Here is a 24,634-nt window from a genome sequence, read left to right as displayed (position 1 = left end):
TGAATACTTTTAACCCTCCTAAGAATAGTTGAGAAAAAAATTTAGAGGGCTTTTCATACTTTTAAACTTTTTTGGTGTTGATTTTTACTTGATTTTAAAAAGTTATTAATTTTATGATTATATTTATTTATTTTATTATATTTGTTTATTTCATTAGATTAGGATTTATTTATTTTATAGGATTTTATGATTAGAGTTAACTTAAAAATTTTCTATCAAACTTGAATTTACAAATTTATGCTTTTAGGCTTTGCTATTTATAGTCTATATTTGAACAACTTTGTGTCTCCCGTAGTTTAATGTTCTTTCTTTTTTTATACATTTTTATTGATTTAATGATCTTTATATTGGACATTGGACCATACCTGTGATTTTCCTGGGGTAGGGAAGTCTCAGTGAGGAAGCTCTATCAATGAAGATTATTAGTCCTTGCTCTGTAATTAATTATCTTAGAGCAGGGGTTCTTGTATCCTTTTTTATGTCTTGAACCCCTTTGCCAGTATTGTGAAGCCTGTGGATCCCTTCTTAGAATGTTTTTAAATGAATAAAATAACACACATTGGATTATAAAGGTAATCAATTATATTGAAAGTTACCAAAATATTTTTGAAAAAGTTCATGTCACAGGTTAAGAAATTCAGTGAGTGGGGCACTGAGAAGATAAATGGGGGGAGGTCACACCCCAATAGATGTCAGAGAAAAACCCAGGTTTTCTCTAGTCTGAAGCCAATTCTCTATCCACTATTCCACAATGCCTGTATAATGTTCTTTATTCTATTACGTAATTAATTTTTTGAGTGGATTTGGAGACAATCTTCTCTAACTGCCTCATTTTATGGATAAGTAAACTAAGGTCTAGAAAGAAGTGACTTGTTCAAGATCACACGGCTAGTTATAGATCCAGGACTAAAATCTAGGTCTTCTTCCTTCCAGTTCTAGGATTCTTCTCATTTCACCAAAATCTATGCTTTGACATTAAATTTAACTAAAGAAGCAACTTCAGGATTCCTTGCTAGGTTAGCTGCACAAGAAAAAGAGCAACTGTGTAGATGTTTGTTGTGTTTAAGTTCTTGGTAATTAAGTGTTTGGAACTGCAAAGAAAAAAATTATTAAAAATCTTGAAAAGTCTAGTTTTGAGAAAGGGGGGAGGGGAGAGAAGAAAGGAACAAAAATGCCTCTTTTATTTAAAAAAAAAGAAATAAGAATAAAATAAGCATCATACTATTTGACAACAAGACGCTACTGTATTGCCCGCTCTGTTGCCAAAACAGAGGAGAGAATAAATATGATTTGTTGAGAGGTTGAGGAGAAACATCAAGACTTTTCTAAATAGCCCAAGATCTGAGTCCCTCATAAAACTTCTTAATTAGGGTAGCCCAGGCTTCACTGATCTCTTTCTGATCATCTAGAGGGCTAATAGTTTGTATCATGAAATTTATGTATTGCTTATATTGTTCACTGTTGTTTTCTATGTGTCAGTCTAGTTTTTCCAGCAAAACTGAAAGCTTCTTGAGGGCAGGGACTTTTGTGTTATGCTTAGCGTCAAGACAGAAGGATCTTCTAATAACGGCTCAAACATTTCCTTGTGTGACCCCCAGGCTATGCTCTTTACCACTTGGAGGCTCAGTTTCCGCATCTTTCAGATGGAGATAACAACACCTGTAATGCCAGCCTCCTGGGATTATTGGGAGGAAAGTGCTTTGTAAACCTTAACAGCTCTTTGCAAATGTGAGCTTTTATTTTTATTATTATGCTTCTTAGTCCCCCACTGGAGTCTGTCTGTCAGGCCTAGGAACAAATAGTAGGTACTGAAAGTAGTAGATAAATAAGTAAATACTTATTTGCAAGTCTAAAGGGGATTTGGGGGTGGAAGAAGTGTACTTACACTATCTGCTTTAAAGTTTACAAAGTACTTTATATATATTAATGGTTTTGTGTCTCAACTACTGGTGTTACTGAAGATGAAACTGAGGCTTAGAATTTTAGTAACGCCCTTACTGTGATCAAAAATACTAAGTGTCAGGAGCTGGATTTGAACCCAAGTTTTCCCAACTCAACACCTTTCTTAAAAGATCACATATAACTAAGTCCCTGTGCCTTGTGACTTGTGGCAAAATGGAGCTAGATGGGTTTTCCTCTTATAAATCATTCTAACAGTTTGGAAATTGGAAGGTTCTGGTAAAGATGAGCAATAAAAATGAACAGAAAGAAGAAATGACCACACTAAGAACCAGTCATTGTTCTTTCCCTTTCTCTTCCTCCTTCTCCCTTTTCCCCACTCCCACCATACATTTTTCTAACTTCCCTATGCAAAAGTAAACATAATCAATTTTGGAGAACTAAATTTTGGAGATTTAATACCAAAGTTCTAATTTCCTAAATCAGAGATTACTGAATTCAGTCCTCTAGGCTAAGATTTTATTGATGATCTATAGTACTGCTATGTCCTTTTAAAAATATCAGGCATACATAAGAAAACCTTTACTATTCTGGTTTGCATAGAGAGTGGGGGAGAAAAGAGAAAGCAGCTGTGAATGGGATGGCCAAATGCTAGAGTGATTTTTGAATCTCTGCCGGTTACACCAAAAGGATCTTGAATTTAACCTTGAACTTTTGAACCTGTTGGATTTTTTTTTAGGTCTTATCTCAGTTATTTTAATCCTAATCTCTTACGTGGGATGGATCAACTGTGCTGAGGCATGGTTACTTTAATAAGTCATTTAGCCTTTCTTAAACTGTCAACTGGTAGTGTTGCTTATCACCTCAAAGTGATGTTCCATGACAGTGCAGAATTACTTTTCAACTTATCTAATGCTTTCTGCTCTTGGATCCCAATGGGTCAATAAACAAAGTGAAGCTATCAGATTTAAAGGAGTTTGCCTGGGGTGTCACTATTATTTGGTTGAAAAGTTAATAGAATCTGGGAATCCCAACCTCCTATTTCTTCTTTGTGCCATCCTTTCTGATGCTAAAGTTTTTCTGCATATATATGTGTGTGTATATATATATATATATATATATATATATATATATATATAAATTTTACATACTATATATACAATTTTGCAAATGTACATATATGCATTCTAATTGATGGAAAGCTAACATTTAGTGTGCTTTGGGGCTGTTGTTGAATGATAGGATTAGTCACCTCATAAAATAAAATTATATTCTGTCACCCACCTGTGTTCTGCTGTATGTATGTTCCATTTTTTAAAATGCCAAAATCAATTACAAGATAATTATGTTTGAAATGAACACTTTAAAAATTAATAACTGTATGATTAAGCTCTCTTTCTCCATTGGTATTATTATAAATGCATGGGAAAATAATTTTTTTTCCTACAAATGATCAATTTTGCTTTTGTTCCCTATATTTACCACGTCTAGATTATTGCAATAGTCTACAAGCTGATTTTATAGAAGGAAGCTCACAGTTAAGCGAAGGCTTATTTTATGTATTAGAGAGAACTGGGGACCTTTATAGGTAGCATTTCTCCTTTAGCATCTCCATGGTAATCATTTTGTTAGGCAGTCATTCATTCAATAATCTTTGATTAAGCAAGATACTCCAGTCAGTCCCTGGCCTCAAGGAACTTACAGACTCCTTATCCATCCTGCATTACTGCCAAATTAATCTTAAACCATTATTATTATCAGGTCATTTCCCACTTCAGAAACTCCCAACACGAACCATTGCCTATGAAATTCAAACTCCTTTGCAAGTTTATCACCTCTGTCCTCATTATAAACCCTTTCATGTAGCCAGAGTGTTTCCTCACTGTTCCTCAAATATACCAGGTAAGGCCTCTGGGCCTTTACCGAATCTTGCTTGGGATGCCACCCCTTCCCGGCACCATCCTAGCCACCTAATTCAGTCCTGTTCCCTTTTTAGGTACCTAGTTAAAGTCTTTTAACTCCAACTATCAATCTTCCCCAAACTGGATCATGGGGCTTAGAGTTGAAAGAATACTTTAGAGACCACGTAGTTCAACTCATTTATTTGACTGATGAGAAAACTAAGACCCAGAGAGGGCAAATGAATCATCTAAGTTTATATAAGTTATAGTTATATATATACATATATGTCATATATATGTATATATATGTTATATATAAGTTATAGTAAGTGTATAAATTATAGTAAGTAGAACCAGGATTTGAACTCAGGTTCTGACTCCAAATGTAGTACTCTTTCCACCAGAAAACACTGACTCCTCACACTGAACTTTCTGTTTGTGTTGAGAGCATCGCCATACTTCCAAATCACTCAAGTTTCAGACTTCTGGGTTATCCTTGACTCTTCCTTCTCCCTTATTCCACATTTCTAATTCTGCCTCTATGACATGTCTTGTACCCACCCCCTGCTCTCTGTCACATAGTCTCTCCTCTCTAGTCCAGGCCTTTATCACTTCCCACCTGAATTACTGCAATGGCCTCCTACTTGTTCTTTCTACCTCCAAACTCTTCCCTGTCCAATATATCCCCCAAATCTGCCAAACTCATATTCCTAAAACACAGGCCTGAGCATGCCACTATCCTCCATACTCAAAAACTTTTAGTGGCTCAATTGCCTCTAGAATAAAATACAAACTCCTTAGCTGACATTCAAAGTCCTTTACATTTTGTATGTATGCTTTCTACCTTTTCAGTCCTGTTTCCTATTACTTCCCTTTCCTCAATCTCTGTTCTAGTCTGGCCTTTTAGTGTTCCCTGTACATACCATTCCTGCCCTCAGACTCCTCCATGGCTATATCTTGAATGTCCTGAAGGAAATGCCTCTTTACTTCTTTCTTGTAGGATAGCCCATGATCTGTGTTGTGAAGTTTTTTCAGATATCTCTACTCATCAGCACTCTCCACTTCCTAAAATTACTTTACACAATTAATTTTTCTATACTTTGTGTTTACTTATTTCTGTTCAAATTGTATCTTCCCTGTTCCCCCTGCCCCCAAGTAGTATGTAAACTCCTTGAAGGCAGGGACTACCTTGCTTTTGCCTTTATTTTTTTTAACTTTTTTTTGGGGGGGGCAGGGCAATTGGGGTTAAGTGACTCGCCCAAGGTCACACAGCTAGTAAATATGTCAAGTGTCTGAGTCCGGATTTGAACTCATGTCCTCCTTACTCCAGGGCCGGTGCTCTACTCACTGTGCCACCTGGCTGCCCCACTTTTGCCTTTATATCTCCAGGACCCAGCATAAGGCATTGCCCATTCACAGTAGATGCTAATGTTTGTTGAAATGGATTGAATTTTTGGTGTAGAAACAAATTTCCACACAGTGGCATTACCTAGGGTGAGTCATGTTTATACTTGATCTTGGGACTTTGTGAAGACCCAAAGTAGAAGTAGTATACTGGAAAGAGCACTGGACTTGGAGTCAATAAAAACTGAGTTAGATTCTTGTCTTGGACATTTACTAACTGTATGACCCTAGGCAAGTCACTTAACCTCTCTCAGATTTACATTCTTCATTTTGCAAATGAAGATAATAGTAATATCTACCTCTCAAGGTTGTTGTGTGGATCCAGTGAGATAATATATGTACTTTGCAAAGCCTTAAAGTGCTATATAGATGTTAGTTGTTTTTATTACTCAGTATCAGAAATGAATTAAAGAAAGGGCCCATGTTAGTTATATCATTACTTGCCTAGTCCTTTTAGGATTTTCTTTTCCAGTTTTTGTTCCTTGTTGCTGAACAGCTCCCTGCCTGCAGATGTGGGGGCTTCTCCAGCAGCTGTTGGTTCTTTTTCATTGTCATCATTTGCATCTTCATATTCCCCTTCCTCATGGTTGAAGGGTTCTACCTTCTCAGACCTGTCTTTATCTCTCACACTGATCTCTTTCCCCACTAGGCTGGAGGCAGACCCATAGGTCTTTATAATGTCTTCCAGCTGCCGATTGAGCTCTTCGGAAATATCCCTCCCCATGTTTTCAGGGACAGCACTTGCTTCTTTCTCAGGTACCTGAGAACTGGACTCTGAATTCTGCTCCATTTGTTCATCCAGGCCATTCTGATGAGATAACAACGGAGTATTGCTCTCTGCAGAAGGGGGTGGCTGTTGTTCAGCAGACAGGTCTGTGTGCCGGTTACTCTCCATGCCTGGTCTAGTATCTGGTGTCAAACATAATGAGGTTTAATGTCATTCTCCCAATTGTACACGAATGGGACAGAGCAATGCTGATTTTGAATTGATTTATCACACATATCCAAAACAGATGGCTATTACAGGCCCATTGTCTAAACAGGACTCACATTCACAAACTTCTGTTATTAGAATTGGAATGGAAAGAATGTTTTTCGAAGTCATTTTTCCCTTTAAAGGCACTCTATCAACACAGGATTTCCACCCTCACTTCTCTTTCCTCACCCTCCCTTAACTTCTTCCTCCCCATACTTTGGAGCTGGGGAGTAGAGAGAGAGGTAAGTGCTCTTCTCTATTATGGACACTGAAAGCATAATTATAATCTATTTTTTCCTATGTTCACATCGACATTTGACTCAGGGTGGATCAGTCTGAGAAGTTTTAGTTTAGGGTTCTCATTTTCTCATCTAGTACAGGTTAGAGTCATAACCTGGGAGGAGAACGGCTCTGTAAATAACCCCCTCCACCTGAATTACATGTTTTTTTTCATGTCATACAAATTTTATTAATATCGCAAATATAATTGGGAAAAATTTCTCAATTGTAGTATTAAACATAAAAATTGGAACTACAATCATAGTTTATATCAGGAAGCCTTCTCCTTGTGTGTAATTTTAAAATAATCACTATTTGGAAAGTATAATATTTAGAAATAGAATCATAAAATCTCAAAGCTTGACAGAAGTACCAATCAAAATAGCCATCTATAGTGTAGTGGAAAGAGCTCCAGGTGGGTCAGAAAACCAAAGTCTTAGTCCCAGCTCTAACACTGGCTGTATGACCTTGGGCAAGTCACTAATCAGTCCTCTCTCAGCCTCAGTTTCCATATATAAAGCGAAGGGGTTGAACTAGACAATAATGGTAGCTTACATAAAGTGTATTTTATCTGCAGTAAACCCTTTCACAGAGAGTATTTCCTTTGCCTAAGATTCCTTCTGACTCTAAAATTCTGTGATTTAATTGGTCTAACTGGCATGAAAATCAATAATAATAATAATAGCAATAATGATGGGCTTTGCATATTTTGTTCCAACACAAAAGTTGAAAGAAGAAATAAAGCAAAAATTTTATATGAAAATATTGCAGCTTTGGCCACTCAAGGGTGTGTCAGACCCAGCTTGCACAGCTTGCCAGAGCCAATTGTTAAATTTTTAGTGTGACCGTTTACACCTTGGAAACATATAAATGCTACAAACCAGGGACTGATTTATTGTTTTGTTGATTTCTATGCTTAAGAAATTAATGGGGGAAATATTAATAATACAGATTAAACTTAGAAGAGTGTTCATACTTTTTTTTCAGAGCCAGTTGTTAAACATTTACCAGCACATCCCTGCAAATGTGAACACTATAGTTGGATCATTTTCAAACAGTGGGCATGTTCTAAAATGTAAAAAGAAATGTTGCAAGGACAATTTTTTTTTGCTTTTGGTTTAAATGTATCAAATAAATATTAGTCCTGAGTTTGGGGGGTTTTTGGGGGTGGGACAGCATTCCCTTTCCCCACTTCCATCTATACAAAATCTGGGTAGGAGTCTCAGAGTAGGCTTTATGGCAGCCTTTATGGTGAATATGAAATGAGGGCAAGGAGGAAAGTTAAGGATCAACATTATAGTATAGAGTAAAATCCAAAGGTCACAAAAAGTATGGGAGAATGTTTAATATGAAGGAGTCTTTTGGAAGAAAGGGGTGTATGGAAATATGAGTTGTGTTGTTGAGGTGAGGGAATGATGACATGACTTGCAGTTGACTTTGATTTGAGTGAGGGAGGGCTGTGCAAGGTCACCAGTCTCACTTTCTCCTCCAGAGCCATCTGGGTCCAGTGGCCTGATACTCATCAGGATGACTGGAAATGGCCCAGGAGGCAATGCGACACCCTTTCGGGCCAAGGTCTTTTCAGTTTCTCACTTTGAGTAAGGTAATGCTCATTCAGTGAATAGGCCTCTTTAAGAAGTGAGTCAAGGGATGGCCCTTTTAATCCCCACTCCAAAAAAAAAAAAAAAACAAAAACCTCAAACTGGGAAGGGAAGACCCTCTGGGTTGCTAGCTAAAAGAGAAATGGTTACTATTTACTATTTACATTCACTCTGTGCTAGGCTGGCAGGGACCTATTGTTGTCCAATCTATGAGCTCCAGAGTGAATTGGGTTTAAGGCTTGGTCTTTGAGAAAGAAATCTAGCCAGTAAACCCCAAGTTAATGAGGCAGCTTTTAGCCAACAAAATGTACCTTCTTTTGGGCAGAACACCCTCAGATGAAGAGAGGGAGAGGGAGCCAGAGACTGGAAGTACGGGAACATGTTTTGAACACACCTGTCCCCAAAGGAGAGAGTAAATTTAGGATCGATCATTCAATCAACCAATCAATTTAAGTGTCTAATAAGTACCAGACCCTGTGCTAACAGCTGGGAATACTAAAAGAGGCAAAAGACTCCTGCCTTCAAGGAGCTCACAATCTAAAGGAGGAGACAACATGCAAACAAACATATAAACAAGCTATAAACAAGATAAATAGGAAATAATTAACAGAAGAAGGCATTAGAATTAAGAGAGGTTGGGAAAAACTTCCTGTAAAAGATGGAATTTTAGTTGAGACTTAAAGGAAGCCAGAGAAGCCAGTAGGCAGAGTGGAGGAGGGAGACCATTCTAGGTGCAGGGGACAGCCAGAGAAAATGTCCAGAGCTAAGAGGTGGTGTGTCTTGTTCATGGTACAGCCAAGAGGTCAGTGTTACTGGGTAAAAGAGCATGTGTCAGGGAGTAAGGGGTAAGAAGACTGGAAAGGTGAGAGAGGGCTAGATTACAAAGGGCTTTGAATGACAAACAGGATTTTGTATTTGATCTTGGCCGCTGGAGTTTACGGAGTTTTTGGAGATGAAGGGAAAGTGACACGGTCTGACTTGCACTTGAGAAAAATCACTTTACTGGCTGAAGAGAGGATTGCTTGGAGTGAAGAGGCTTCTAGAAGGCAGACCCACAGAGTGGTGGTAGTGTTCAAGGAGAGAAAGGAGTTTATTCAGGAGATGTTGTAAAGGTGAAATCGACAGGCTTTGGCAACAGATTGGATGGGGTTCGGCAGGGGGAATAAGACAGTGAGGGGTGGAGAATGACTTCTGGTGGTCAGCCTGAGAGACTGGGAACATGGTGTTCCTCTCTACAGTAACAGGCAAGGTGGAAAGGAGGTAGGGTTTAGTGGGAAAGATGATGAATTTAGTTTTGGATATTTTAGATATCTACTGATGTGAGATTGAAGTTCAGCTGAGGGTTGGGGCAAGATTGGTATCATTAGCATAGAGATGGTTATTAAATTTGTGGGAGCTGATGAGATCATCGAATGAGGTAAGAGGGCCCAGGACAGAACCCTGAGGGATGCCTATGGTTAGAAGGCATGACCTGGATGGAGAGCCAGCAAAAGAGACTGAGAAGTAATTCTCTGTCTTCAATTTAAGAGTAATTCTCTTGTAAAAGACAATCTTTATGTGTTAAAATGAAAATGTGGAGCCTTTGGTACTTTCAAAGTTGTTAACAAGCTTAGTAGGGGAAGAAAACTTACTGAGCTGGGTGGAGGGTCATGTGGTAGGATGAATACACTAAACATAGACTCAGAAGTCCTGGGTTCAAGTGTGAGGCACCTTTGTCAATCAGTAACAGTAACTTTGGCCAAGTTGCTTTAACCTCTATGAGTTCCAGTTTCCTCTTCTATGAAATGAAGAATTAGAACTAAGTGATCTACAAGATTCCTTTCAGTTCTATCAGTCTCTGAATTTATGAATGAGTAATAGGAGAAGATAGTTATAAATGCATCATGGTGTGTTTCTAGAAAATAAAGGGCAGCTACATGTTTGTGGACATTCTCTTTCAATGCCTCATTAGTTCATAGAGGTACTGGCCCTGGGTACTTGAAGGGAATGCTAATGGAGTGAAAACTCTGGCAGTTCTTATGGTCTTGGAAGGGCTTTGAGTTTATAATAAACTTTATAAATCAAGTAACAAACTTTATGTCATCTAAGGAGAGGCTTATCAACAGGATGGACAAAAGATGTTGACTTTTTCAGTCACAGGAACTCAAAAAGCCCATCTCCTGAGGTACAGACTGCTCTTTTGTTTATTTTGTTTTAATTACCCTCTAATCAGATTTTCACTTTGGGCAAATGTAGTGGAAGAAAAGAGTGGGAAGTGGGGGGAGGGTGGTGGTTGTGGGACACCGGGATGCAAAGGACAGTCCTAGTATAGGTGCAGTCACACCTCTAACCCTCATGCTTAAGGGTTTTGTTTTTGTTTTTTTGTAGTTAGGGAAACAGGGAGAGAAAGGTGGGATTCCTGTGAGTGGTACTATGGAGACTTGATCCTAGGTCTCTGCTTTATGTCTGATGATTATTGCTGGGAGAAAGAAGTAGGACCCAAAAGATGAGGAGGACTCTCCCCATGTTAATGCCCTGGGACAAAATCTTATTTTTCTGTTAGTTATGGTTATACCACCAATGATATAATAGATCCTTGCATAATGAAGAAAGGCAGAAATGACTCCCTCCCTTCACTGAAAATGTAGGGGTCTAGAGGTAGGCAAAATTGCATATACTGTCACACTTTGTTGATGTGTGATTAATTTGGCTGACCTGCTTTCCCCCTCTTTTCTTAATACCTATTATGAAGAATGGCTCTCTGAGTAAGAGGTATGAGCAGAAGACAGGGAGGAAAGATACATTCAGGGGCCAGTTCTCTCCTCTTTAGACAGCCTGATCCATACACACCACCCCCTTCCACATACTCTCAAGGGGTCACCATATGGATTCCAGACATAGTGTAGATATCTGATGGGCTTTAGCCCACTGTAGCTAAGAATTTCTGAATTCAAGTGATCCATTGGCCTCTGTCTCCTTAGTATCAGGGATTATTGATACAAGTCAACACACCTAGCTTCTAATTTAGATTTTAAAAAGACATGTACTTTGGGCAGGCAACAGAGGATGAATAGAAAAGCTCATGGTATGGCACTGTAAATATAGTGTCTGGAATACTTAGACTACCAATGAATTCAGGCCCACCAAAAGGACTTCTTTCAGCAGTATTAGGGGAAAATGGATGGCCAAATGTAATGGCAAGCAAAGTGGGACTTTTTTGCTGTTTTTTCTTTTGGAGTGCTTCTCAGAACTAGGCAATCAAGTGCCTTTGATTGAGTGTTGCTTTTGTTTGAATCAAGAATCTTTGATTGAATCAAGAGTTGTTGATGACCTGCTGAAATCACAAGAAAATCTAAGTCACATGAGTTTGAGTCACATGATTGTGATGCCCTCTGACCCTGAAGAAGCATGTATATATACTCAGTGGTTAGCATTTTGCTTTGAGGGCTCACTCATTGGAAGAGCATTCCTGTGATTTGGTCAGATGAGACTCTGGGTAGCCATTAAGGAACCCCCATGGCCTTGAAAACCCAGATGTTGGTGCTTCTCTCTCTGGTAACAACATATGTATGTATTGCTATGAACAGACAGTTTAGAAGCCCTGTCTGCTGATTTGTGTTACTTGCTCTGTTTATATAATTTCTGCTTGTAATTTCTGTTTGTGTTTTCTCTGAAGTTCAGGGTGCTGACTTTTTCCCCTGAACTAAGTGAATGATATATGTATGTTTAATTAAAGTAAGATTGTAAATCCCTTAAAGTTGCCTTCCTTAGAAAAGCAGATCAAAGAACCTATGCTAGCAGCCCTCCTGTGTCCTGGTGTTATTGGCCTTACATAGCCACAGTAGCTGCTAGCAACATTGTTGTTACACCAAAGAAAAAATAGGACCATTGCTTGGGGTAGATAGGGTATTGATAACTGGCAACCAAGAGAGCACGGAGAAGCTTTACTTCCATTTTCTTTGCCAAGAAGAAAGGCCTTTGGAATGAAAAGTACAGCACAAAAATGGCTAATAGGAAGCTGATAACTAAGATCAAGAAGGAATTAATAAGAGAACACCTAGCTACCCTTGGTGAACTCAAATCAACTATCCCAAGTAAAAATTGAATAATAAAACAGCTAATAATAATAATACAATAAATTGTATAGTAAAAGAGCTAATGCCCCCATCATAAATAGCATTTGACAGATTGAGGAGAAAGGAATGGTAGTAAAGTATTAGAGAAGAGTAAACATTGTCTCCATTTTCAGAAAAGGGAAGAGAATAGATTCTGCCCACTGCAGGACAATGAGCTTGAAGTTGATGCCTGGGAAAATCCCAGAAAAGATCATTAAAGAGATAGTTGGTAAAGAACTATAAAGGGAAGACATAATTGCACAGAAACAATTCATGCTTCTCAAAAGAAGAATTGCAAACTATTAACAACCATATGAAAGAATTCTCCAAATCACTAATAATAAGAGAAATTGAAATTAAAATAACCCTGAGGTTTCACCTCATCACATGCAATAGATTGGCAAAGATGACTATGAACCAATGAAAACCAGTTTGACTGGTATGGCTCTAGCCCCCAGGATGCAAGTATGGTAGAGGTAATAAACCTCATGACTGGGCATTACCTCTTGCTGGATGGCACAATTAGAGTTGTTGTTACCTGTCCCTTTCTCTCATTCCTCACTCCTTATTAGGCAATTTAGAAAATACCCTCATTTCACTGGTCCCAATTATACTGTTATCCTCCTCTATGGATAACCTGGCAGTTTTCTATTGGTGCAGCTGACTCTGTATAAAAGTTTATGTAGGTTTGAGCCCAGCGGGGCTATGTGCTTTTGACATGAGTATGAAAACCAATGCAAGGCTCCATGTCAGGAAGTCATTCCACTGTGTATTTACCCTTGGCAGAAGGCAATGGGAGCTATACACCTAGGCTGTTCCCTGTTCACATTTATTTTTTTCCTCCTTTTGTGAGTAATAAAGTTTTATAAACTGCTATCCTTATGTGGCTCTGCTGTTCTTTTTCTGAACTGTCTTGTACTACAATGACAAAAGATGGAAAGAGTCAGTGTTGGAGGAGTTGTGGAAAGACGAGCACATTAATATCTTGGTGGATCAGTGAATTAGTACAATCATTTTGGAAAGCAATTTGGAATCATACAAATGAAGTGGCTAACATGTCCATAACTATTAACTCAGGGATTCCATTGCTAGACATATACCCCAAGGAATTCACTTACAAAAAGAAAGGCTTCATATCCACTAAAATATTTATAGTGCTGCTTTTTGTGGGAGAGACATAGTTTGAGGGTATTTAAAAATATTTGGGCATTTCAGTGTGCCACAAACTCAGTAAGAGTCAACATGTGATATGGCAACCAAAAAACCCAAAATTTATTCTCATACTACTTTAAGAAAAATATAAATTCCAAGAATAAGGAACTGACAGTCTCACTGTACTTTGCCCTGGCCATCCGAAATACTGTATTTGCTTCTAGGCACCAGGATACTGAAAAGATTAAAATCTATTCCATGAAAGAATTAGTTGAAGCAACAGGGAGATTCCCATCAATCATGGATGAACTAAACAAGTTGTCCTGCATAATAACAGAATATTATTATGCTATGAGAAATGAATGATATGATGAATATAGAAAAGCAAGGAAAGCTTTAGATAAGCTGATGGAAAGTGAAGTAAGTAAAGCCAAGGAAACAATATACACATTTCTTATGACAATGTAAATGGAAAGAGCAACAAATAGTTGAAAATGAATGTTGTAAGAGGAGATCCTAGAGGCTTCTCCCCTATTCCTTTGCAGAGGTGAGGGATGGAGGCAGTCTACAGGTATGGAATATTGCATATAATGTCAAATTTTTTCAATAGATTGATATTTTTGTTTTTTTCTTTTTTAAAATTCTATTATTAAGGGATGGCTTTGGGGGGAAGGGAGAGCTATAGGGGGAAATCTTAGCAATATGAAAGCTAAAGATATAAATTATAAATATATATATATATATATTTACAAAGGAATAGGCCATGCCAGATGTACCTTATTTTCTTTTTTTAAAACATCTTTTAAAACATCTACCATCTACTAAACTGGTAGATGAGAATACTGTTATTAATATAGTTCATGTAGCTTTTAGCAAAGCACTTGATAATAATATACTACTAATACTATTTAGTATATGATTGATGTTAATAGTATACTGTTCTTGTGGAGACGATGGAGAGATGTGGGCTATGCAATGATAAAATTATATAGATTCAGAACTGGTTGAAGTGTGGTCAATAGCGGTTTGGTATCAAAATGGCGGGTCTCTAGTGGTGTATCTGGGGATCTGTTTTTAATCCTGTGCTGTCTGACATTTTTTTTAATGACTTGGATAAAGGCATAGATGGCGTGTTTAACAACTTTGCACATGACACAAATCTGGGAAGGATGGCTAACATATTGGTTGACAGAGTCAAAAGATCATGACAGGCTAGAACACTGGTATGAGTCCATTAAGATAAAATGCAATGAAGATAAATGTAAAATCTTACATTTGGACTAGGAAAAGCAATTTCACAAGTATAAAATGGGAGTGGCCGTGGTTATAGCCCAATGTTTAACAATGGCTTAATGTTTAACAACTACCTCTCTGTGGAAAAAAAAGTACTCATGACACACTTTAAAATTTAATCTGAGTTAATAACATTTTCTCCATTACTTCCTTAATTCCAGACAATCAACAAAAGCTACAAATCAAGTCCTGATTTGTAATGTTTGCCAATTTCTGAGATATAATGCTCACACTGAAAATTTAACACTTAACTTATATGGGCTGGTTCAAGTTGGCTCCCACGTGTCCTTGCATGGAAAACTAGCAGTTTCAAAAATATTTGGATAAAACAATAAATTGTTTTACTGTATTACAAGCTCAATATGAGGCAATACGTGATATGGCAGTCAAAAAAAAGCCTTAAAAAAGCATAACTTCCAATGATGGTCTCATAGTCCTCTACCTTGGTCATCTGAAATACTGTGTTTAATTCTGGGCAACAGGATAGTGAAGGGATTTAGGTCCATTCCTTGAAAGGACTGGTTGTGGAAACTGGGGATATTTAGCCTAATGAAGAGGAGACTCAAGAAGGACATGACTGGACAATCTTCAAATATTGGAAAGGCTGTCATGAGAAAGAGGAATTATACCTGTTCTGTGTGGACCTAGAAAGCAGAGCTAAGAACAATGGATGGAAGTTGTAAAGATCAAGTTTAGGCTTGATCTCAGGGAAAAAATTCCTAACAATTAAAGCTATCCCAAAGAGAAATTTATTGCCTTGGAAAATGGTGGGTTCCTCTACATTGGGATCCTTCAAGGAAAGGCTAGATAATGACTTTTCAGGTATGTTGTAATAGGGATTCTTTTTTAAGATATAGGTTGGACTAGAGAGCTGATGATGTCCCTTTGAACTCTGAGCTCTTTCTAAGGTTCTTGATTTCCTTATTGCAAGGAGGATGGAGGAAAGGAGGCACTGTATGATTGAAGACGTTAAACTCCATGGCATAACTAGGCAATACTCACTCAATTTTTTAGTTTAAATACTTTAGTTTTGGTACATTGAGACAACGATCCATCTTGATTTTTAGAGTTTTTTTAGATTTCAAGACTGCTTATAATTATAGGATCACAGATTTAAAGCTAGAAGAAGGCTTAAAGCTTAACAACTCCTCCCTCTCATTTCAAAATAAAGAAATTGAGACTCAGAGAGATTATTTGGCACAGCTCATAATGTCTGGGGCAAGATTGGAGCTCAGGATTTGTTGACTCCAAGTCCATCACTCTAATGTGAGAAAAAAAGCTTTTCAGTGGCTTATGTAGCAAAATTTTAAAAATATAATCAGACTTGAGCTAGCTGCACTACATAACATAATCCCCAAATTACTGAATTGAAAGGGACTTGTTCTAGGCTCTACATACCATTTCACTTAGGGATCTCATCAGCTATCATGGAGTTAATTAATTATCATTTTTATGCTGATGATTCAAAGATCTACTTATCCAGCCCTAACCTGTCTCCTAACCTCCATCTTGAATGTCACCAACTGCATGCTAGACATCTTGAACTGGATGCTCCATAGATGTCTTAAATACAATGTGTATAAAACCAATCTCATCACCTTTCCCCTTCAACCCTCCTTCCCTCCCTAACTTTCCTATTACCATGGAAGCCACAACCATCATTCCAGTCGCTCAGGCTCAAAACCAAGGTGTTCCTAAACTTTCATATCATTCTCTTTCTGTCTTTGTCTCTCTCCTTTCCTCCCCATGTCCAATCTGTTTTGAAGTCCTTTCAATTCTACCTTTGTAATATTGCTTTCTCCTCTAATACTGCCACTACCCTAGGAAAGAATCTCATCACCTCACTCCTGGATTATTGAATACCCTTTACTCAATCCAGTCCATTCTCCACTCAGCTGCCAAACTGATCATCTTAAAGTTCCAGACTGACCATGTCAGCTGCCTATTCAATAAACTACAATGGCTCCTTATCACCTCCCAGTGATCCTCTGTTGGGCATTCCTAACCTGTATCCTTACCCCTTTCCAGTCTTCTTATACCTTCCACCCCATCATGCATTCTGCTATCTAGTGACATCATCCTTCTCATTCCTTGAACAAGACCCTACATCTCCTGACTGCGCATTTTCACTGGCAGAATTCTCTCCCTTTTAGTCTTAGTCTCCTTGCTTCCTCCAAGTCTCAGCCAAAGTCTGATCTTCTACAAAAGGCCTTTCCAGATCCTTCTTAATGCTAGTGTATTTCCTCTGTTGATCTCCAATTTATCATACATATAGCTTGTTGTACATGGCTGTTTGCATGTTATCTTCTCCATGAGACATGAGCATCTTGAGAAAAGGAACTGCTGTTTTGCTTTTCTATTATCCCCAACAATTAGCACAGTGCCTGGCATATACTACACCCTTAATAAATGCTTGTTGACTGATTGACTTCAAAGATCAACCAGACCAATTCATATCTGAACAAGGGTCACCTCTATAGTATACCCCATGGTCAAGACTTTTCTTGAAGATTTCAAGTGGCAAGGATTTCATTCCCTCCCAAGGCAGCCCAATTGATCCTGAACTCCTATAGCCTACATGTCTCATCAGGTCACAGTTTATCTTGGGATCTAGAGACAGAGGTAATCATGGAGATCATCTGGCCCAACTCCTTCATTCTATAGATGAAGAAAATGATCTCCATTGGGATGAAGTGACCTTAACTTAGCATCTCATAGGTAAATAAACAACAGAGCTGTGGTTTTATCACAAGTCCTCTGACTTCATATCTGGGTCTCTTTCAACTATACCACAATTTCTATACTATAATACTATAATAAAGTTACCAGATACTATAATAAAGTTACCAGATAATCTCTGAATCTAACAGAAAACATGGAATTTGGTTTAATGCAGGACTCTTAATATGTAAGAAGGGTCTTTTGCCAAATTACAATATGGATCATAGCTGCAGCACTGATCCTTAGATAATAAAGATGCAATTCTACCCTGAACAGTATTCCCCAAATCCTATTGTAATGACTCATTGTGGTGTGGAAATGATCCTGGTTTCTGAAGTCTATGCCAGCAGAACTCAAGCTCTGGCAAGTTCAGCCAGGCCGGAAAGGCTTGAAGTGTAATCCTGGCAATGGACAGAGCCTGCTTTCAGAGGACTGTCCAAGCTAGGTATGGAGAGGTACAGGAGGTAGAGGGTCACTTTGTGATTCATTCTTTGACCATGGCAACCCATGAAACAAAGACAGACACAAAAGAGCCTCGGGCTTATGTGGTCCCCTTCTGCTTTTGCAGAGAGGGTGGTAGAGTGGTGGAAAAGAAGGCAGAGGGCACTGAGAATCACAGTTTTAGACTGTATAAACTTTAACTTAGCTGTTGATATACTAAATGTGAGCTCTTTTTCCAATGACCAAGTGAACATACACTAATATCAATCCTGATATTCTTGCTATAAATGAAACCAAAGGAAAAAAGGGAATTTCAGCCAATAGAAGGATGGCTCACAGCTTCTCCTTAGAGAGCCAAATAAAGGAGTTAACTAAATTGCTTTTATTGTGAACTAAGGATGATAAGAAACATAATTTCAGGAAACATTTGGTCAGCTTGTATTGAAGAAATTTTTACCAAAAGACCATCAAGAAAATAATTGCAGCTTATGTACTAACATCTGTTGCAGAGGATGAAGAGGTAGAGAAATTATATGAACAATTTGATGAGGACCCTCTGACTTAAATCTATGTATACCTTGATGAGGAAGTGACATAGTATATAGCTAGCCAGTCTAAGAGACTAGAAGATTTGCCTTTGGTATATACTAGATCTGTGATCCTGGGCAAGTCACTTATACTCTTACTGATACAGTAATCCTCTAAGACTATAAGTTGCAAAGAGGGTACTGACCTGCATTGATAGGAACTTCCTCTTTGGGAGTTCTCTACACCAATATAATCACAGGTCCAGTCAAACAAACAAACAGACAAACTTTAATGCTTAGTGACCTCAGTGCAAAGGTAAGAATAGGTGAGGAGAATGAGAAACATATTTCAAGATATGTAGTGGGAATAAATATGAGAAGCCAGAAATTTTTATGCTACACAGAATCTTATGACTATTATCAAAAATACTTCATTTAAGGAAATTTTTGGAATGTCTTAGACATGATGAATACTGAATAATATCACAAAAAATGAAATTTGCTATATTGTAACCGAAAGAAATGACTCATTGTTGCAGAGTTCATTTTTTTTAAAACTGGGTATCCCTCCCTCAGGCTGAAAATGCAGTAACTATTCACAGGCCTGGTTGGCACAGAAGCTTTAATCTGTTATGCTTTTATGATCTGGGCCCATTTGCTCTTCCTTAGGAAGTCTGGTGGCCCTCTGTTCCCTGGGGCTCACCATATTGTTGCCAGACCTAGTGAGGACACTTGACTAGCTTAGCCCTACAGCAGCTTAGAACTCTTGAACTCAAGCAATCCACCAGATTCAGCCTCCCAAGCAGCAGAGACCATTGGCACATGCATTGTGCTTGGCTATGGGATTCATTCCATAAGAAACTGGCAGTATATGGTCAGAACACTTATTTGTTAGAGCAAAGAGTAAAATTAACAAAAGGTAGAAGAAAGAATTTAAAAAGGAAAAAAGATGTTGTATGCAATTAAAACAACAAAAACTTCAACCCATTTGATCAAGATCATGAAAATGGAGTATGATTGGAAGAAATCAGATTATAAATTCCTTAAGGTCAGAGACCATCTTTTGCCTCTGTTTATATCTCCAGCACTTAGCACAGTACCTGACACATAGTAAGCATTTCATAAATGTTTAATTGATTGAAAGGATATAGATAGATTACAACAATTTCACACAGAAGTTTAATCAATATAAATCAATTGCTATAACAAGAAGGTCAAAAGTGCCTAAAAAGCATCTTAGTCAGAAACACTTAACTTGATCAATGGCAGCCATAAGTAACACCTTTTTAGAATACAGATTTATTTGTAAGATCTTATGTAACAGGACAATGTAAGATGATGCATCATCATGTAAGAACAGCATCATCTCATAACATAGAAAGAAGCAGTGAAGGGTAAAACCAATTTAAAGAAACTTCATGGGAGACACAATTAAACAAAATCCTCCCAAAAAAGGAAATTGGATGGAGGACAACAAATATTTTTAAAAATGGAAAAGATCTGCAAGGATTTGTATACTGTGTATGGAACTTTTTTCATCACTGAAGATAATAGAGCCACCACATCTGTACCGTAAAGTCACAGTCCTGGATATGCTTATAAAATGGCATTAAAAAGAACAAAGACAGAAAAAGCAGGTAGGTTAGACCAAGTGTACAAGGAGAAGATCTCTGTTGGAGGGGGCAAAATTGTGGGACTATGTTTGAGTTACAAAGTATCTGAGGGAGGAGAAAGTACCAAAGGTAAGTGGGAAAATTTTCTAAACTTATCAATGCCGTACCCCTCACCAAGGTGAACAAGAGAACATCAACAGCAGCTGCCCTATGTGGTTACTTTCCCATCTATATAAAAACTTTGTGAAAATCATCTGCAAGGGCATTCTTAATGAGACAGAGAACAAGTAGACTACCATAAGAAATATTTTATGGTAGAACACATCCACAACAATAACAAACATCAGTTGAGGCATAAAACAAGGAACTATATGTTCTCCATGGGTAGTCACTCCTGTGATGGCAGAGACTAAGCACAGACCTCTGAGAAAAGAGATTCTCTGTGGATGATATGGTCTTCCAGATACTCCTTTTTGCAGATGACATTGTGATAATATCATCAAGTCCCATAAAATTGTAGAGACTCCTGGAAGAAATCTGTAATCACTCAAAAGATTTGGCCTATTCATCAGTGCAGGAAAGGATAAGTGAATGAAGAAAGTTTATTGCACAGATTTCAACATGCATTTGGATGAATACTTTATAGAGCTTATGCAACAGTGTGTGTATCTATAGCTATATGTGTGTATATATGTACATATAGATATATGTGTAAGTATATACATATATACATGTGTGTATATACACATACATACATAAATACATACATATTTTATACATATATTTGTATCTGGGATAGAGAGTGTGAATGGACAATCTGGGCCCAGAATGTCAAAGTGGAGGAGGAGAGAAAGCTAAATTGCTTTTGGAAACTATAGAGCTCTTTTACTGACTTCAAGCCTTGCATGAAAATAAAGCCTTATTTTTTCAGTACTAACATTTTACTGGCTATAGCAGTAAGACATGGAATACCATTACCTACAAAGAGCTAAAGATGTGACTTGCATAGAGAGCAATGGAGAAACACATGGTGACTATGAGCAGGCTACAATATATAACCAACAGGAAACTCTGAAAAAGAATAGGAGTGAAGAAAGTCATAAAGGAATTGTATGACAGGAAAGGAAGATGGATTGGTCACTTAACAAGATTGAGATATGACAAGCGGACAGCCAATGCATTCCATGGGTACCTTGAAATGTTGGGAGGAAGTGAAGAAGACCCACAAAACATTGGATGGATCCCCTGTGGTGAACTTTTGGGAGAATACAGGTAAGAGTCACAGTCGGGTTGGGAAGGCATGGTTTGGTCAAGATCTGTATTACTAGAGGGAATTTTCAAATTTATGAGACCACTCATCTATTTGAATTTTTGAGCATGACATAGGTGGAGAAATTATAGAACTCATCCACCAGTGTCTCTGTCTTTGTATATATATGTGTGTGTGTGTGTGTGTATACATATATATACATACATATACATACATACACATGTACACACATATCTTGGATAGACAAAATAAATGAACAAGAAGTTGGGATTAAAATTAAAGAGGAGAAGGAGAATTGGCTGAATCTTCTTTAGACAACTGTGATTCTCCATTAAGTACCCTAAAACTTTCCCCAGAAACTTCGCACTATTTTTTCAATACCAATGTTCTACCCAGGTCACATGGTGGCAGTCCATAGACACTACGGTCTCTGAAGAATTAACAATGAGTATCACTCAAAAGACAATGGAGAGACACATGGGTATGTATGTATGTATGTATGCATATGTGTGTGTGTCAGGTTGTAACACACAGGACATAAAGAGCTTAAAAGAAAAACTAGAGTAAAGGATGACAAAAATGTAGCATAGAAAGAAGAGAGATGTGCTGGTCATGTGGCGAGATCAAGAGATAACTGGCACCTTGTGTGCTTCACTGGTATTCTTATGATATGAGGAGAAAGTAAAGGTGTTTTTGTTTTAGCACAATGAGAACACTCCTCCAATAGCAAGCTTTGGGGAGACCACGGTCAAGCATTAAGTAAGATGAGCAGCATAGATGATTTGTCATTTGCATCATTGGCAGGAATATCCACACTGATGTTACTATGGTTGCATTTGAGTGAATACCAAGTAAGGTGATTGATGATATGATACTAACAGGGTCATTAAATATTGTTTTAAAGAACTTGCTTTACTACAAACAACAAGGAGAATTACCCATTATGCTCTTCTGGGAACAAGTTGGAATTCTCAATTTAGATTTTAGAAACAAAGATATGTGTTGTTTTACGTTCTATCCAAAAGTTAGAAACCTGAGAGCACAGTGGTTTAAAGGAAAAACCTCTGAATTTGCAGTCAGAAGTGACTCAAGTTCTATTCCTGACAGAAGACCCAAGTCCTGGCTTTCTGCCTTTGATATTTACTGTGTGACCATAGGAAAGTCATTTAACCTCTCTGAGTCTCGGTTTCTGAACTTGCAAAAAGGGATTAATAATAACTTAAAATAATCTTTACAATAATAATGATAATTATTAATAATAAGTACTGACCTTCTAAAGTTGCTATGGGGATTGAATGATGTAAAAGAACTTTATAACTCATAAAGTTTTATATAAATGTTGACTCATTATTATTCAAATCACTGGGCAAAGATCAGTCCTGGTAAGCCTTGGAGTGTATGATTTTCTCGGTCTGTGTCCTGTCAAGTACTGCAGACTAAATAGCATTGGCACCTGTTACGAATACTTCATTAAATTGTAGTAACTTTAACCTAAGCCAGCATTTAGGCTCCTGTTGACATCAGTTCAATCAATACCTAGTGATCCATTTATCTTTAACGATAAAATTGGTTACTCTCCTACAAAAAGAGGCCCCATTTTAGGTTTTGCTAATGATAATATGTTGAGTGGAATAATATAAGTATACGTGCTGTATGAGATAGATGCAGGATCTCTAACCTTTCCTCTCACCAGTGTATTCAATGCCAAGATTTTAACAAGAAACAGAAAATGTTCTTCAGTTTAGACAGGTCCCTCTCTCCTCCTCCCTCCGAGGCAGAGTTTAACAATGCAACCTGCCAGCATCAGCTAAATACTGACAAAAAGTAAATTCTCCTTTCTTTACACCATTTCTGTCTAGCCAGGCTTCTCTCAATCAATTTTATAATTTATAATTTTATAATTTATAATTCACCTTCTTAGTCACAGGCATTTTTAATTTGATCCCCGTAGGGTACACACATCCGTCTATATATAGCTTCAGCCTCTCCCCACACCACCAAACAGAAAGACACATGGCACCCTCTGTCCAGCCAGAAGTTATTTTAAGCTCTTCTAAAAGGAGGTTTGGTATTTAGTTAACACTTCATCCTTGAAAACCTTGGAGGGAGAACATTATTTTTTAAAAATTAAATTCCAAATGGGAAGAATTAACAAGTTCAAATATGTACATTAAAAATGATTAGGTAACATATTTGCCTACATATCTGTGTACTTTAAAGAAGTCCTCTTTGGCTGAAATCAGACCCAAATTTACTCAGACTCTACAAATAATAAATATAAATAGTAGCCTGTGCACACAGGGTCTGGGTTTGAGCCAGTGGAACTTGTATATGAATTTGCCCTGTACTTTTCAGGTGTAAAGATTACTCTAATTCCATATAGTAAATCTATTATAAGCCCTTTGGATTTTCACATTATATTTGCTTTTAAATAGGAATAATGAATCACTGAACATTCAGGGATCCTCATTTCCTAAAAAGTAGCCTGACAACGGCAGGAAGAAGCCTAGTTTAGGAAAATGTCTGTGTTCCTTTTTAATTGTCCCTTTCTTAGCAAATATTGATCTTCTAATTAATTGCTGGTGGCAAAAAAAGGAGTATTACAAATCTTTCTCTTGTATAAACTCTATTTATTATATTGACAATTTTTTTTTCATTCTTCAGGCTGAAAATTTTTTACTGCCACTTTGGCAGAAGATTAAAGGCTCCTCCTCCCACCCCCCGTGCTTTACTGAGGAGCATATTATTAAACACAAATAAAACAATGGAAAGGGCTTCAGCAGTTCACTGTCAATCTCGAAGTTGAGCTGTTTGGGCGATGCACATCTCCCCCCCTACCCTCAACCTCACAACTTTTAAGGTTGCTTGAAAAAGTGTTTGTTGAACTTACCAGTAGGCGAGGTACAAAGCAAAGAGAGGAAGAGACAGCCAGAGGAAGCAGGTAGTTAAAAAGCAAAACAAAATAAAAACCCCCCAAACAAACCAACAGCAGGGCAGGGCAGGAACCAGAGCAGGACACTCACCCTTGCTCCTGCTGGAGAGAGAGGGAAAGAGAGAGACACATAGAAACACACACACACACACACACACACGAAGTAAGATATGAGGAAGGGGGGTGGGGGTGGACTAAGGGACTGAAGCCTGGATGACATACATAGCAAGGGATAAGTACTATGCAAAATTTAAGTATGATAGCTCCTGGGGCGGGGCGGGGGGGGGGTGGTGGCTCAGAGAAAATTGGCAGCTTCTGGGGCTTAACAGTTTCTTCCACTTTATTATTTTTCTTTCTAAGAAAAATGGAGACAACCAGAGAGACCCTTTCCCCCACTGCATTGAAGGCTAAAAATACTGAGAGCTAGAGTAGCTGTATTTTGGTTCAGTTCATTTTTTTCACCCTTGAGGGCTTTGCATTCGGGTGTTCGGGGTTTCTCGGTTCTTGGTATGTTTCCGGTATGGTTTATGA

General features: G+C 37.9%; 1 protein-coding gene across 1 annotated transcript in view; it reads right to left on the bottom strand.

Annotated features, from left to right (window-relative positions):
* TXLNB (taxilin beta) overlaps positions 1-24,227 on the bottom strand; it is a 71,007-nt gene extending 46,780 nt beyond the window's left edge. Inside the window, exons 1-2 of the mRNA XM_036769328.1 lie at positions 24,062-24,227; positions 5,649-6,113 (exon numbers count right to left, since the gene is read on the bottom strand). Coding sequence (XP_036625223.1) covers positions 5,649-6,099 — 451 coding nt within the window. The 5' untranslated portion in view covers positions 6,100-6,113; positions 24,062-24,227. The remainder of the gene's footprint in view (positions 1-5,648; positions 6,114-24,061) is intronic.
* Positions 24,228-24,634: the final 407 nt, after the last annotated feature.

Source organism: Trichosurus vulpecula, chromosome 7, assembly GCF_011100635.1.
Source record: "Trichosurus vulpecula isolate mTriVul1 chromosome 7, mTriVul1.pri, whole genome shotgun sequence".
NCBI classification, from domain to species: domain Eukaryota; kingdom Metazoa; phylum Chordata; class Mammalia; order Diprotodontia; family Phalangeridae; genus Trichosurus; species Trichosurus vulpecula.
The sequence above is the reverse complement of the archived record's forward strand: the minus strand, read 5'-3'. Positions and strand labels throughout refer to the sequence as shown.